At 36.5% G+C, this 15923-nt stretch overlaps 2 protein-coding genes across 16 annotated transcripts in view; one reads left to right on the forward strand and one right to left on the reverse strand.

The window, feature by feature from the left end:
* The window catches only part of CLDND1 (claudin domain containing 1), a 197376-nt gene that overhangs the window by 104253 nt on the left and 77200 nt on the right, over window positions 1-15923 (reverse strand). For 3 of the 15 annotated variants that reach the window (XR_016233055.1, XM_089331520.1, XM_089331506.1), the window contains one exon: window positions 5955-6054. The exons of the other annotated variants lie outside the window; for them this stretch is intronic. The gene's annotated coding sequence lies outside the window, so the exon portion shown is untranslated. Of the gene's footprint in view, window positions 1-5954; window positions 6055-15923 lie in introns of those variants that run through there. 15 annotated transcript variants of the gene reach the window in all.
* OR5K3 (olfactory receptor family 5 subfamily K member 3) lies at window positions 1787-2758 on the forward strand. Its single transcript, XM_002716622.5, has one exon. The coding sequence runs from the start codon at window positions 1787-1789 to the stop codon at window positions 2756-2758; it is 972 nt and encodes a 323-aa protein (XP_002716668.2).

The following is a 15923-nucleotide window of genomic DNA, read 5'->3' on the forward strand; positions in this document are numbered from 1 at the left end:
TCTAAGTGTTAGAAAACTAAAATATAAAGTTGACTTTCCTTTAATTTATTAGCTTTATATTAAAGAACCTTATTAAATTAATAATCTACTAACCTAATTAAATTCCTTTAAATATTAGCTTTTTAAATTTTATTTATTTCATTTTATTTTATCTAAGGTATACAAATTTCATGGATTTCCTATATACAGACTCAGGAACACAGTGATACTTCCCACCTTACCTTCCCTCCTACCTATACTCCCACCCTTCTTCCTTCTCCCTCTCCTATTCCCACTCTTAATTTTTAAAAAGATCTATTTTCAGTTTACTTTGTACTCATAAGATTAACCCTACACTTAGTAAAGAGTTCAGCAAATAGTATGAAGAAAAAAAAAAAAACTACTGTTCCTCAACAGTCCAGACAAGGGCTGTAAATAATCATCGGATCTCAATATATCAATTTCCCTCCTATACATATGATTTTCTGGGGAAATCAATTTTGAAGAAAAGAGTCAATGCAATTAAAAGGAATATACAAAAGTTTTCAAAGAGAGGACTTTTAAATTTTTCTTTGTAGAAATTTCTTCAAAGTTAATAGTGTTGACAGAGACCAAAGAGGTCGCTAAAATCAGAGTTGAAATATTAAAAGTATTTTCCCCAATCACAGATCATTCGGGTGGATCTGGGCTTAAAATCAAAACTGCATTTACCCCAGAGCACTCTACAGTCCCTTTCATAGAAGTATAACTCACAACTAACTTGAAACACATTGTAATAAAAATTTATGCAGATACATATGAGGGAAAAAAGCAACAAGAATTAGACCCAACAAATCCTAGATTGTATTGCTATGTTTAAGACATACTCCACAGTTCAGAAAATGGAGATGGGTATAGTGTGGAGCATTTTGTTAAATCTCTTTAATTAGCATAAAATGAGAAAAATGCCTTACAAAAAGGAGAAAGGACTTAGATATTTGGGGGAAAAATCATTTGGATTAATGGCATAGACAGAATCAATGTACATGAAAATGCCATGACACTGGGAAAAGAAATAAGATGTGATAATTTATGGATATATGGTTGTTTATTTAAATTTTCAATATAATTTTGTTTAAAAATTAGTCCCTTCTGTAGTTATTACTGATCTTTATGCAATCTCAAAATACATATTTAACTTTTATGCTTTTCTAACACATTCACTCCACTGGAAAACATACAAATTTGTGTCAGTAAAGTATATACATGAATAACCATAAATGATTATTTTCTTAAAGCTGTATCTATGAAATACATGAAACATGTTTCTCTATTAATCTATTAATTTTTAAGATCTAATAACATAAGTTATTTGAAAGAAACACTATATAAGCATTCTGATAAAATTACTTTACTTTCAGAAAGAAATATATATGTATGAAAATTGATTTTTAAAATATTTTAAGGTTCTTTAATATAAAATTGACACCAATGCTATTTGAGAGCAATTAACCAAATACAAGTATATTAATTTTTATGTTATCCTTGCATAAATGCATAAATGTGCTCCTTTTCCATTTTAAGCATCTTCCTTGGAATAATAAAACAATACTGTGAATCCTGAGGGTCAGAGCTGCGGTCACAGACAGACATTTCAGGAGGAAAAAAATGCTCCCTAAAAATACGTGTGACTAAATTCCAGAAAAAGCAGGGGAGGCCTGAAGAAGGAGTTTCTTTACTGACAGTAAAAAGGGAAAGTTGAGGAAATTACATGCTCTCAGTGTGAACCTTTGTTTCCATAATTCCTAACCCAACAGACAAAGTAGCAATGATAGAAGACAACCGATCTTTGACAGCTGAGTTTATCCTCACAGGATTCACAGGCCACCCAGAGCTGAAGACCCTGCTGTTTGTGGTGTTCTTTGCCATCTATCTGATCACCATGGTGGGGAACCTTGGTTTGGTGGCCTTGATTTACATGGAGCGTCGGCTTCACACCCCAATGTACATCTTTCTGGGCAACCTGGCCCTGATGGATTCCTGCTGCTCCTGTGCCATTACACCCAAGATGTTAGAGAACTTCTTTTCTGAGGACAGAGTGATTTCCCTCTATGAGTGCATGGCACAGTTTTATTTTCTCTGCCTTGCTGAAACTACGGACTGCTTTCTGCTGGCAGCAATGGCCTATGACCGCTATGTGGCTATATGCAGCCCCCTGCAGTACCACACCAGGATGTCAAAGGGACTGTGCATTCAGATGACCACAGGAGCCTACATAGCTGGAAACCTGCATCCCATGATTGAAGTACTATTCCTGCTGAGGTTAACGTTCTGTGGGGCTCATCAAATCAATCATTTTTTTTGTGATGTCCTTCCATTATATCGACTCTCCTGTGTTAACCCTTACATCAATGAATTGACATTACTTATCTTGGCAGGGTCAATCCAAATCTTTACTATTACTATAGTCCTAATCTCTTATTTCTGCATTCTTTTTACAATCTTCACAATGAAATCCAAAGAGGGAAGAGGTAAAGCCTTATCTACTTGTGCATCCCACTTTCTCTCCGTGTCTATATTCTATGGTTCTCTTCTCTTCATGTATGCTCGACCAAGTTCTCTTAATGAAGGGGATAAAGATATACCTGTTGCTATTTTTTATACCTTAGTAATTCCTTTATTAAACCCTTTTATTTATAGTCTAAGAAATAAAGAAGTAATAAATGTTTTAAAAAGAATTATGAAGAAAAGAAAATTTTGTAACAATCTGAAACAAATATCACCTCCCCTGGAAAAGTGATTTCAGCTTGATAATGCTTTTTTCCTAAACCAAGGGATACTAACAAAGTGGGAAAAGGCCAGTTTGCATATAAAACATTAAATTATGAAAACATAATGATGTCTGAGTACATCAAGAGTGAACTAAGTAATTACTCATGCAGTAAAAAATTGTGTCAGAATGTAATTATAGTTTGCAGCAAATTCAACAAATTCTAGGAATAAAATTAGTATATATAAAGATAGTCTCCGTCTAACATTATTAGCAAATTTCTGCAATCCCAAAGCTTAATCCTATATCCTCAGCACATTCCAAGACCTCAAATATTAGTCCTTTTTTAAGCAACATCAACTGTTAAAAGTAAGCTGTTTGAACTTGATTCTCAACTTATTTGAGTTCTCTCATGAAATTCCGAGTTCTATGAAATAGGGTATAGGTATAATGGTGATTTATATTTTAATTTTTTCATTAGATTGCTTATTTGTCCACTATAGAAGACAGTGAAACTCCTAAAAATGTATCTAACTAACAAATCAAGTGTTTTTGTCTCCATTAGCATTACCTGTCTTAATCATTAGGAGTATAAAAATTTCTGATATATTCACATCATTAAAGCATAAATTGGCAAAGTGGTGAAAATAGTAAATATTTTAACAAAATATTCATAAATTAAATACACAAATATGATATAAAAATTATTTACTGAAAATATACTGCCTGGTAGGCACTAAGCTAGATTTTCATGCATATTAACTATAATTAGTTAAGTATACTTTGTTTTTTGTTTTGGGGGTCTTTTTTTTGGTATAACACTATGCTTTGGAAATACTAGTCATTTGCTCAAATGATCAGGTAAGCTGAGCAGAACTGGAGTTTGAATTAATACTGTTTTTGTCCACATGCCTGGCAGTTCAATAAATGGAATTCTTAATGTCTGTGGTGTTTAGTTATTAATTACCATCAGAAATAAACAGTGTATGAAAAGATGGGAAAAACCAACAGTTGGAGAAAAACAGACATGAGCATGACCTAAGCCCAAGTTTAGGAAAATGAGTGTGGGAGACAGAGAGGATAGAGGTGAGTGGTGGGACAATAAACAGGAAGCAAACTGTTAGAAAGAGCTCTTAGTGAGTGTGGGGAGCAAGCAAGGAGTGGATCAAGTTCCTTAGACCTTTAAATGCCACACTAAGGAACCTCAATTTCTTTAGAGGCATCAAATACTGGAGTCTTCTTGGGATCAGAAAAATATGACCGTATTGTTCAGAAAAACTGATCTGGAAAAAACTTGACAGAGATTGGAATAAATGAGACTATCTTCAATCACTCATATATACTAAGTGATGATAGTTGGAACTGGAGAACAATTAAAGATAGAAGAGCAAGTACACACATTGGAAAGGCATTTTAAAGAAAATCAAAGAGAAAATTGTAAGATAATAAATATAAGGTCTACCTTCTTCCTCTACTAACCAAGTCATATTTGCATTTATATTACTAGTACTCAAAGAGTGCCTGACATATTTGGGCATTCAGTAAGTATTTCATTCAATATTTTAATAAATTATATAATGAGTTTATTACTTTCTTTTTGAATGTTTAATAAATATATATTTTAACTTCTTGTTTTAAATTGTGAATATTGGTAAACATAACACATAAATGAAATCTGCTTAAAGTACTAACTACCTTATAAAAATATAAATAGCTTGTGGTTATAAATATCTTACAAGAGTATAAGTACTTTATGAATATACAAGAATCCAAAAAACAAAAAGTTTGAGAATCTCTAAGGTAGATGGGTGTAGTACTTGATTTCAGTGGACATTTTTACTTGTCAGAATTACATCCATTAATCTTTCCCTTTTCTAAAAGTACTATGATTTTTGTTATATATTTCTACAGTGCTCACCCTCAATCCTTAGCACCACCGAATCCCAAATAGCTATACAGGGAAGAGTGTGTGACATATTTGCAGCCAATGAGATAAAGAGGTGATTTTTATGGAAATTTCTTGGAAATTAGTTTCCTTTATTTTTAAAGAGTCTCTCACACACACAGAGGTCTTTCCCTCTCTGAATCTCATGGTGTGTGAATGTGAAATCCAGCACAGCTTACTTCCATTTCTCCATCAAGCAGAAAATCAGCTTGAGGATATGGTCCTTACTCAAATAAAGGCATAGCTGAAGGAATCACAGAGAAACAGATCCCAAATCACCAGAATAAAACATCACTCCTGGTCACAGGATCCAATGAATCTTCTTTCCTTTTATGTGGCAAAGATGTTTTATTTATAACTGAATAAACATTAATACAGAAAAACACTAATACATTCATGTCTCTTTCTTATCTCTCATATTTGTCCCTTATACTCTACTTTAAATCAATTTTCAGGCATTGTCTTAGCTTATAATTAACTTTCTAGCGATACCCATTTCACTTTCCAGCACTTTCCAGTTAAGTCTTTCACTGTCATTACTATGTTTTAATGCCCACTAACCTCACTTTTAAAAATTGAAGGACAGAGATATTTCACGATTTGTCCACAGAGATTCAATGGTGGTGCTCAGTAACTGAATCCAGGCTATCTGGCTCCAGAACCCATTCTCTTCACCACTAATTAATACTATATCTTTCATAGACTAAAGTAGCATGACAGGAAAGTTCTTAAGAGATTGAGCCGTGAAGCCTGAGCTGTGGTGTAGCATGCAAAGCCACCACCTGTGGTGCCAGGATCCATTATGGGCAATGGTTCAAGTCCCAGCTGCTGCTCCACTTCTGATACAGCTCCCTGCTAATATGCCTGGGAAAGCAGTGGAGGATGGCCCAAGTGCTTGGGCCCCTGCATCCATGTGGGAGACCTGGAAGAAGCTCCTGGATCCTGGCTTCAGACTGGCCCAGCTCTGGCTATTCTGGCCATTTGGAAGCAATGAAGAGCTCTCTCTCTGTCTCTCCATCCTCTCTCTATAACTCTGGCTTCCAAGTAAATAAATAAATCTTTAAAACAAAGAATTGCAATACATATAATACAAACAGTATAATACCTGTAATATGTATAATTTATATTGTAAATTAAACCTATGATTTACTCGGCTTTCCAAAGTTTTTACCTAGAACTATTCTTTAGTTCCAGTATCATCTAGGATTCAAAATTGTATTGATAATTAATCTTCAAGTCTCTTTAGGCTGCTCTTAGCTGTGACAGTTTCTCAGCCATTCCTTTTTGTGGATAACTTTGCAAATTTTGAGGAATACTGGTCAGGCAGTTCATTTGGATTTTTTTGATGATTTCCTCATGATTAGACTATGGCTATGGGTTTCTGGTGGAGAGAAGACCACAGAGGAAAATTACTATTTTCATCATATTGTATCAATGGTAAAAGACGTGATTTTTGACATTAACCTTGATCACCTGGCAGAGATAGCATTTGACAGGCTTCTCCACTTGATGTTACTCTTCTCCCATCCTTCTAATTTGAACTAGAATAAAGTCACTACACTTAAGGAGTGAGGAGTTAACCATCAACTTTTTTTTAACTTTTATTTAATGAATATAAATTTCCAAAGTACAGCTTATGGGTTACAATGGCTTCCCCCACATAACATCCCTCCAACCTGCAACCCTCCCTTTTCCCACTCCCTCTCCCCTTCCATTCACATCAAGATTCATTTTTGATTCTCTTTATATACAAAAGATCAGTTTAGCATACATTAAGTAAAGATTTCAACAGTTTGTACCCACACAGAAACATAAAGTGAAAAATACTGTTTGAGTACTAGTTATAGCATTAAATCTCAATGTACAGCACACTAAGGACAAAGATCCTACATGAGGAGTAAGTGCACAGTGACTCCTGTTGTTGACTTAACAAATTGACACTCTTGTTTATGGCATCAGTAATCACCCTAGGCTCTTGTCATGAGCTGCCAAGGCTATAGAAGCCTTTTGAGTTCACTGACTCTGATCATATTTAGACAAGGTCATAGTCAAAGTGGAAGTTCTCCCCTCCCTGCAGAGAAAGGTACCTCCTCCTTTGATGACCCGTTCTTTCCACTGGGATCTCACTCGTGGAGATCTTTCATTTAGTTTTTTTTTTTTTTTTTCCCCAGAGTGTCTTGGCTTTCCATGCCTGAAATACTCTCATGGGCTTTTCAGCCAGATCCACATGCCTTAAGGGCTGATTCTGAGGCCAGAGTGCTGTTTAGGACATCTGCCATTCTATGGGTCTGCTGTGTATCTTGCTTCCCATGTTGGATCGTTCTCTCCCTTTTTTATTCTATCAGCTAGTATTTGCAGACACTATTCTTGTTTATGTGAGCCCTTTGACTTTTAGTCCTATCATTATGATCAATTGTGAACAGAAATTGATCACTGGGACTAGTGAGATGGCACTGGTACATGCCACCTTGATGGGATTGAATTGGAATCCCCTGGTATGTTTCTAACTCTACCGTTTGAGGTAAGTCAGCTTGATCGCTGTTAAATATAAGAGTGGGAATAAGAGAGGGAAGAGATGTGCAATTCGGGACATGCTCAAGCTGACTTACCCATCAACTTCTTGAAGGCAAAGTGTTTACATAAATTATTTTAGTGGAAGTGATGGAATGAAGGTGGTGGCTGGATAAGCTGTTCCACTGACCGTGACCACCCCCAACCAGAGACACTGATATGAACAGCAATTAACAAATCAAGTCTCATTCATAAGAGCCAGGTGAGAGACCTGAGAGCTTTGTTTACATTGAAAAAAAAAAAAAAAAAACAAGAAAGGAAGAGTTGGCCACATCACTTCTCCTCCAGTTCCAAGGAGTGCAGTGTGGAGAAAGAGCGAGAAGGAGAGGAAACTGAATCCTAGCATTAGGCCTACTCTGAAAAAATTCAGTCAGACTGAACCCTGTCCCTAAGCCTGTTGTGGACTGAGTCTTGGGAGTCTCCACAGCCAAGCAATTTATGCCATGCCTCCTAGTTTCTAGCAGAGAGCAAAACTCTAAACATGCAGAGAGGCCATGAGAGGAGTTGAGGACCATGCCCTGATAGAATCCAAAGTCTTGTACCTCTAGGCCAGTGCACAAACAGCTTCTAGACTTCCCACACAGGCTGAGACCTACATTCTAATGGGTCAAACTCATTTTGGTGTGCGCCACTGCCACCATCTGACAGGCCTGATGGGCACTTCCAGGCTGTCATGTGGCCTGGTGACAACAGAATGCAAGTGTGACCAGCCTGGGACCAGACTAAACAGCAAGGGGGCTGTCTTTAGCACTGTTCTCCAAACTTGGGCAGACACAGGACCATTTCTTGGGAATCAGTGTTGGACTAGTAAATCCCAGTTCTGAGTCGATCCTATAGTTTCTGTCCCTAGGCAGCTGATGATGAATGGAATCTCTGAAGTTGCCCCAGTATCAGGCAGAGACCTATACCCTGGTAGTACGGCCTTGTTTTGGCATGTGTTACCACCAGTTTCATGTGGGCCTGGTGTGCACCCTCATGATTGCCCAGGGCCTGGTGGCTGTGAGACCAAGTATGACATAACTGGGTGCCTTCCTTTGTGTAAGGAGCATCATCAATCACTCTTCCTACACCCTTGGGCAGACAGTGAGGAATCATAGAGATGTGGGAAAGATTAGATAATTTTAAGCTCATGAGCTGGAAGCTGCACCTCCTTCACTTTGTGTTATCAGTTTCATCTACCTGTCAATCAGGGGACCCCTCCTAGGAAGTACCTCCTTTTACCTAAGACATAAAGTGGTATCTCATAAACATTTCCATTTTTCTAAGCACATAAAAAGCTACGAAGAATGGAAGCTCACTCTCTCCTCCATGTAGACTCAGGACGAGTAGAACAAGGTATGAGAATTCCCTTTCTTTGGTCCCATTCTCTCTAAATAAAGCCCTCGTGGGCCTGTGTATTTTTCTCAGTTTGTAAGTAAAGTTTATCACACTGCATGCCATGTTTGGGCCTGTATTTAAAATTCTTTTCTAAGTAAAAGGCAAGAACCTGAAAAATGAATTAAATTAAATTAAATTAAATTTAAACTAAATCCAGCTCATCACAAGAGGACTGTTTTGGGATGCAGTGCCAGACTTGAGCAGATCCTGAAGGTCCCTACCCCAAGACGAGTGCCTGCTGACAGAGCCACTGGACTAATTTCAGTGTCAAGTATGGTTCTGTGGTCCTGGGTGAGCAATCTAATATCCAAGCCAGCATCACCAGTGGCTGGTAGGTGAAGTCTCAGGCAATGAGTCCTCTCAGCAACAGACAGACCATAGCAAGGCAAATTTTGTCCTCCTCCCAGGCTGCACTGATTTTGTGGGCTGTGGGTTCCAGGTATGATCTATCACAGTGGCCTTACTGGACAAAGGACAGGGAATCTGAGCCTACCACAGACTCAGGAAGAGACTTGTAGGGGCAAACTACCTCATGTTTAGGCACTTTCCCTGTTCATACTGAAGCAATTCATCAAGTACAGATTTGGATCAAATTTGAGTTTTGGTAGTATTATAGAACTGAATCAGTAAAAGCATATCAAAAGTGAGCCTGGGGAAAACATTTATTTATGAAAGTACTACTGTAATAAGAGAAGTTATACAGACTCAGAGAAAAACAAAGAAATTGGCTGGAATGTCTACTACAGCCACAAATTAAGCACAAATACTGTATTTAACTTTCAGGATGTAGGCAATGTCACATACTAACAAGCATCAAGAATTTCCAAGGAATCATATTCTACCCTAGAAGTTAAAATTAGATGCTAGACACCAACTATCTAGGCATCAAGATTTCCAAATGCTCAGGTGAAGACTTCAAAACTCAACAAAATTCAACAGAACACAAAGAAATTATTTAATATTTGAACATAGAGACTTGATAGAGAAATGAAAGTAAACAAAATCAAGCAGAAATCCTTCAACTGAAAAGTTTGTTTAGTGAAATTAAGAAGGTGATACAGGACATCAATAGCAGAATAGATTAAAAAAAAGAAATAATCAGCGAACTCAAAGAGAAGTGTTTTGGAAATATACAGAGAGGAAAAAAAGAAAAAAGAATCAAGAGGAATACAGAAAGCTTATAGTATCTGTAGGACAGGAAAAAAGAGCAAATATCCAAGTTATTGGGGTACAAAAAAGAAAACGCCAAAGGGGTAGAAAGCATATTCAAAGAGATAATGACAGAAAATTTGCCAAAACTACTGAAATATTCAGGTACAGAAATGTCAGAGGTCACCAGTTAAATTCAACCCAATGATGTCTACCCAAGATACATATAATCAAGCTCTTCATAACTAAAGATAAAGAGGGGATTCTCAAAGGTGCAAGAGAAAAGGAGCAAGTACTCTATAAAGGGTACTAATTCACCTGACTGCAGACATCTCGGTAGAAACTTTACAACAGAGGAGGAAATGGGATGTACTGAAGAAAAAATAATTGCCAGCCAAAAATAATGTATCCAGCAAAGCCATACTTCATATATAAGACAGAGATAAAGATACCCCCCCAAACAAATGTTGAGAGAACAGCTTGTATGTATGTTCATTAATCTTCAACAATGTCATTGCTTTTAGGCCCTCTGAACTTGTAGACTGAAAATATATATGTGTGTTTCTCTTGCTCTACATCTTCATCAGCTTTTTGTTTTTATTTTTTAGAAGATTTATTTATTTATTGGAAACGCAGAGTTATGGAGAGGCAGAGGCCAGGGGCAGAGAGAGAGAGGATAAAGAGAGGTTTTCCATCTGCTAGTTCACTTCCCAGGTTCACTCCCGTGCCAATCTGAAACCAAGAGCATGGAGCTTCCTCTGGGTCTCCCACGTGGGTGCAGGGGCCCATGGACTTGGTTCATCTTTTACTGCTTTCACAGGCCATAGCAGAGAGCTGGACTGGAAGTGGAGCAGCCAGGACTCAAACCTACATCCATATGGGATGCGGGCTCTACTGGCTGCAAGGGGCGGCTTTACACGCTACACCATAGCACTAGCTCTATTTTTTGTATTTTAAATAGTATTGAATCTTAGCTATCCTTTTGAGTATTCCACATTTATTTTAAATTTACTTTTTTAAAGTTTTGTTTATTTGAAAGGCAGAGAGACAGAAAGAGTCCAACACAGATCTTCCATTCATTGATTCTTTCCCCAAATGCCTGCAACAACTAAGCTGAGGCAAGTATTCAATTGAGTACTTGAAGTGTTTATTTTCCCAGCTCTCAATTATTTTTTATTGATCTATATATCCATTCTTATGGAACTACCACTTTTCTTGATTATTATAGTTTTATAGAAGGTTTTAAAATCAGGAAGTACAAATCCACAAATTTATGCATCATATTAAGTATTCTTCCAAACCCTTTTGAATTTTAGGGTCAGCTTGTGAATTTCTACAAAGAAGCAAACTTGGAGTTTAGTCAGGATCACCCTGAATCTGTAAACCAGTTTGGGGCATGCTTAAATTTTAACAATATTGTCTCCTGATCCATGAACAGGAGATACATTTCCATTTATTTATATTATCTTTAATCTTTTTGAACAATATATTGTAGTTTTCAGTAAAAGCAAATTTAAGGTTACGGAAAATGAGTTTCTTCTTAACTTTATTTTGGGGTTGCTCCTTAAAAATATATGAAACATAATTTATTTTTTTGTATGTAATTTGTCTCCTAAAACCTTGTCCAACATTTTATTAGTTCTAATAATTTTTGAGTAGCCTCCTTAGGATTTCCTATATAGCGGATTATTGCCACTCCAAAAAAAGAGGTGTATTTACTTGTTCCTATTCACTCTGTATGCCATACATTCCATGTTATTGCCTATAACTCTGATAATATCTTTCTGTACAATGGTGAGTCAAAGTGGCAAGTGCAGACATTCTTATCCTAATATTGATCTTAGAAGTGAGGTTTCAGTATTTTATTTGATACAATGTTAGCTGTGGATTTTTCATAAATATGCTGTGTAATGTTGAGTTTTTTTTCTTATTCCTAGTTGTTTAGTGTTTTTATTATAAGATTATGTTGAATTTTGCCAAATACTTTTGGATTGATCCTTTATTTTATTGATATGGTGTGCTGTATTTATTGCCTTTTAAATGTAAAATCAACCTTGCATTGCATTCCTAGAATACTTCTCATTTGGTTGTTGTGTGTAATTCTTTTATATATTGCTGTACTCAGTTTAGTAGTATTTTTTGAAGACTTTGCATCAATATTCTAAACACAAATTGATCTTCTTTGGTGGCATACTTGTCATGTTTTGCTATTCGGGTAATACTGGCTTCATGGGATGAGCTGGAAAGTGTTCCTTCCTCATTAACTTTTTGAAAGAGTTTGTAAAGAATTGATTTTAACACTTTTAAAAACTTTGATAGATTTCACCAATGATGCCTTGTTGGACTAAGTGTTTTTGCTTGAAGGTTATTTTATTATAAATACAATTTTTTTAAATTATTTATTTTATTTGAAATGGAGAGAGGGAGAGAGAGAATGAGGGAGGACGAGAGGGAGAGAGAGAGAGGTCTCATGTGCTGGTTTATTCTTCAATTCTCGCACCGGCTGGGGCTATAATAAGGGTAGGGCCAGTATCCAGAAAATCAGTCCAGGTCTACCACATGAATGGAAGGGACCCAACTATTTGAGCCATCAGCTGCGCCTCTCGGGGGACAAATTTGTATGAAACTTGAATGAGGAGTGCAGGTGGGACCCAATCCCAGGCACTGAGATATGGGATGTGAGCATCCCAAACAGCATCTTTACCACTAGACCAAATGCCCATTCCCAGAAATTCAATGTCTTTACTTATGAGTACATTAATAGTTTCTATTTCATCTGGAATCAATTTTGGAAGTTTGTATATTTTTAGGAATTTGTTCATTTCAAAGATAATATAATTTGTTGGTATACAAGTTTTCATGATATTTCTTACACTCTTTTTCCTTTCTGAAAGATCAACAGTAATGTCCCTTCTTTCATTCTTCAACTTAGCAACTGATGTCTTCTCTTATTTTTTCTTGTCAGCCCAACTAAATGCTTGCAAATTTTATTGACCTTTTCAAAGTGCCAATATTTTGTTTCATGGATTTTTTTTCCTGCTACTTTCCTATTTCCATTAGTTTCTGCCTTAATAGTTATTATTTTTCCATATTGCTTTGACTTAATTTTGCTCTTATTCTTTTCTTTTTTAATATTTATTTTATTTATTTGAAAGGCAGAGCTACAGAGAAAGAGAGGGAGAGACAGGTCTTCCATCTGCTAGTTCTTTCCCCAAATGGCCACATGGCCCAGGCTGTGCCAATCTGAAGCCAGGATACAGGAGCTTCATACAGGTCTCCTATGTGGGTCCAGGAGCCCAAGAACTTGGGCTATTTTTCTCTGCTTTCCCGAGTATATTTTCAGGGAGCTGGATTGGAAGTGGAGCAGCTGAGACTCAAACAAGCAACCCATGTGGGATGCCAGCATTGTAGGCGGCAGCTTTATCCACTATGCCACAACATTAGCCACTATTTTTTATTAAAATAAGAGGTTCAGACTATTTGTTTCAGATTATAAATATTTTTTCAGCATTTTGTGAATTTGTTTTTATTGAGGTGAAAACATAGCTCAGGAACGGGTGCCTTGGGGTAGCCCATCCTAGGGAATTTCCATACTAATCTTCCTGGGATGCTCTGTGGAGTTTTTTCTTTTTCTTCGCATTGCTCTTGCTTCCAGCAACCTCTTCAGAACCACTGCTAACAAGCTCCTCTTTGGAAGAGAAATTCCTCTTTTTCAGATTATATTGTTAACTAATATAGATGTTTACAACTATAAATTTCCCACTGAGCACTTCTCTAGCTGCATTCTGTAAGTTTACTATGTTGGGCCTTCATTTCCATTCATCTCAAAGTATTTTCTACACACTCATGATTTCTTCTTGGTCCTACTAATTATGTAGGCATGTGTTGTTTTCCACATATTTGTGAGTTTTCAAAATATTTCCTGTTATCAATTTATAATTTCATTCCAAGGTAGTCAGAAAACATATTATTTCCATGCTTTTAATTTTATTGAGGTTTTCTTTTACTGCTTAGCATATGGTTATACTGTACAATGTTCCATGTGAACTTGAGAAAAAAATATATTTTGTCATAGTTGGTCAATATGTTTTATAGACATCTATTTGGTCTAATTGGTTTATAGCGTAATTAAAATGTAATATTTTTGTGTTTATCCTCTAATTTTTCTGTCAAGTATCAAAAGTAGGGCATTGTTGGGCCAGTGCTGTGGCATAGCGGGTTAAGCTGTTGCCTGCAGTGCCAGCATCCCATATGGGCACTGGTTCAAGTCCCTGCTGCTCCTCTTTAGATCCAGCTCTCTGCTATGGCCTGGGAAAGCATAAGAAGATGGCCCAAGTCCTTGGGCCCTGCACTCACGTGGGAGACCCAGAAGAAGTTCCTGGCTCCTGGCTTAGATAGGCACAGCTCCGGACATTGCAGCCATCTGGGGAGTGAACCAGTGGATGGAAGACCTCTCTGTTGCCTCTCCCCTCTCTGTGTAACTCTGAATTTCAAATAAATAAATAAATCTTGAAAAAAAGTAGCACATTGGAGTTTCCAACTGTAATTATCAAATTATTTATTTCCCCTCTCTTTTCTGGGGTTTGATGTCAGATATTTTGATGCACTATTAGTAGCATATAAGTTTATAACTGGTATATCTTCCTAGAGGACTGAATTTCTATCATTATGAAATGCCCCATTTTATTTCTAATAACATTTTAATTTCTTAATTTTTTTATTGATTTGAAAAGGCAGAGAGACAAAGAGAGATCTTCCATTGCTGGTTCACTCCCCAAATGCCCAACATAGACAAAGCGAGGTCAGGCAAAAGCCAGAATCTGAGAACTCAATCTGTGACTTCCATTTAGGTGGCAGGATCTTGAGTACTGGAGTTATTTGCTGCTTCTCATAGCACACAGTAGGAAGGAGCTGGAATTGGGAACAAGGCTAGACTCAACCCAGTCACTATGACATAGGATGCAAGTGTCCCAAGAAGTGTCAGCTCCTGTGCCAGATGCCTAATAGCAATCTTTTGCTTCAGAGTCTAAATTGTCAGATATTAATATAGCCACTCCACTCTTCTTGTGGCTGCTTTATGTGTGATATACTTTTATAATCAGTTCTTTTCAATCTATTTGTATCTTTGGTTCTAAAGTATGCAATCTATAGATGGGCTATAGCTGGATCTTCTGTTGTTGTTGTTGTTGTCTCTGTTCAAACTGACCATCTGCATCTTGTGTTGAGATTGCTGAATTGATTCACAGCAGATATTATCAATATAATTAGATGTATGTCTGCCATTTTATTATTTGCTTTCTTCAAGTCTCATGTATTTTTGTTCCTCCATTTCTTCCTTATTGCTTTTATTTGTAATAAGTATTTTCTTTTTTAGCATTCTATTTCAGAATATTTTTAAATTTACAAAACAAAAATTGTGAGGTAGTCATACAAAGATTTCCCATACACTCATCATCTCATTTCCCCTTACAATATCATGTTGGTTTTTTATCTAAACTCCTTTAATTCTTCTCTTCTAGCCTCCAGTTATCAACATTCTGTGTTAAGAATAGGATTTTTTCTTATTTTAGCTCCCATGTAGAAGAGAGCTTATTTTATTGTTTATCTTTCTATATTTGGCTTATTTCACTCAACATGATGTCCTCCAGTTCCATTTATTTTGCTGCAAATGAAAGGATTTCATTCTTTTTATAGTTGATTAGTATTCCACTGTGTATATATACCACATTTTCTTTATTCATTCATTTGATGATGGACAATTAGGTTGATTTCGTGTTTTGGCTTTTTCCAGAACAGTTCTGCTGTAAACATGGTGGAGCAGAAATCTGAAAATCGAGTTCATGTCTCTTGGGTATAACCATAATAGAGAAATTGTTGGATCAAATGGCAGCTTGATTTCTAGTTTGTTAGGAAATCTTCAAACCGTCTTCCACATTTGCAGCAATAACTTATATTCCCACCAACAGTGGATAAGAGTTCCTTTGTTATTTGTTATTTGCATTTGTTATTCTCTGTAATTTTTAATATTTATTTATTTATTTTAAAGAGTTATAGAAAGAGAAGGAGAGTCAGAGAGATCTTCTACCTGCTGGTTTACTCCCCAAGTAACCACAATGATTGGGGCTGGGCCAGACCAAAGCCAGGAGCCAGGAG

Source organism: Oryctolagus cuniculus, chromosome 4 (genome assembly GCF_051225735.1).
Source record: "Oryctolagus cuniculus isolate XC-2025 breed Fujian yellow rabbit chromosome 4, ASM5122573v1, whole genome shotgun sequence".
In the NCBI taxonomy this organism is placed as follows: Eukaryota; Metazoa; Chordata; class Mammalia; order Lagomorpha; family Leporidae; genus Oryctolagus; species Oryctolagus cuniculus.

Coding starts and splice junctions, on each gene's coding strand:
- OR5K3 (XM_002716622.5), top strand. CDS start 1,787: ATGATAGAAGACAACCGATCTTTGACAGCTGAGTTTATCCTCACAGGA.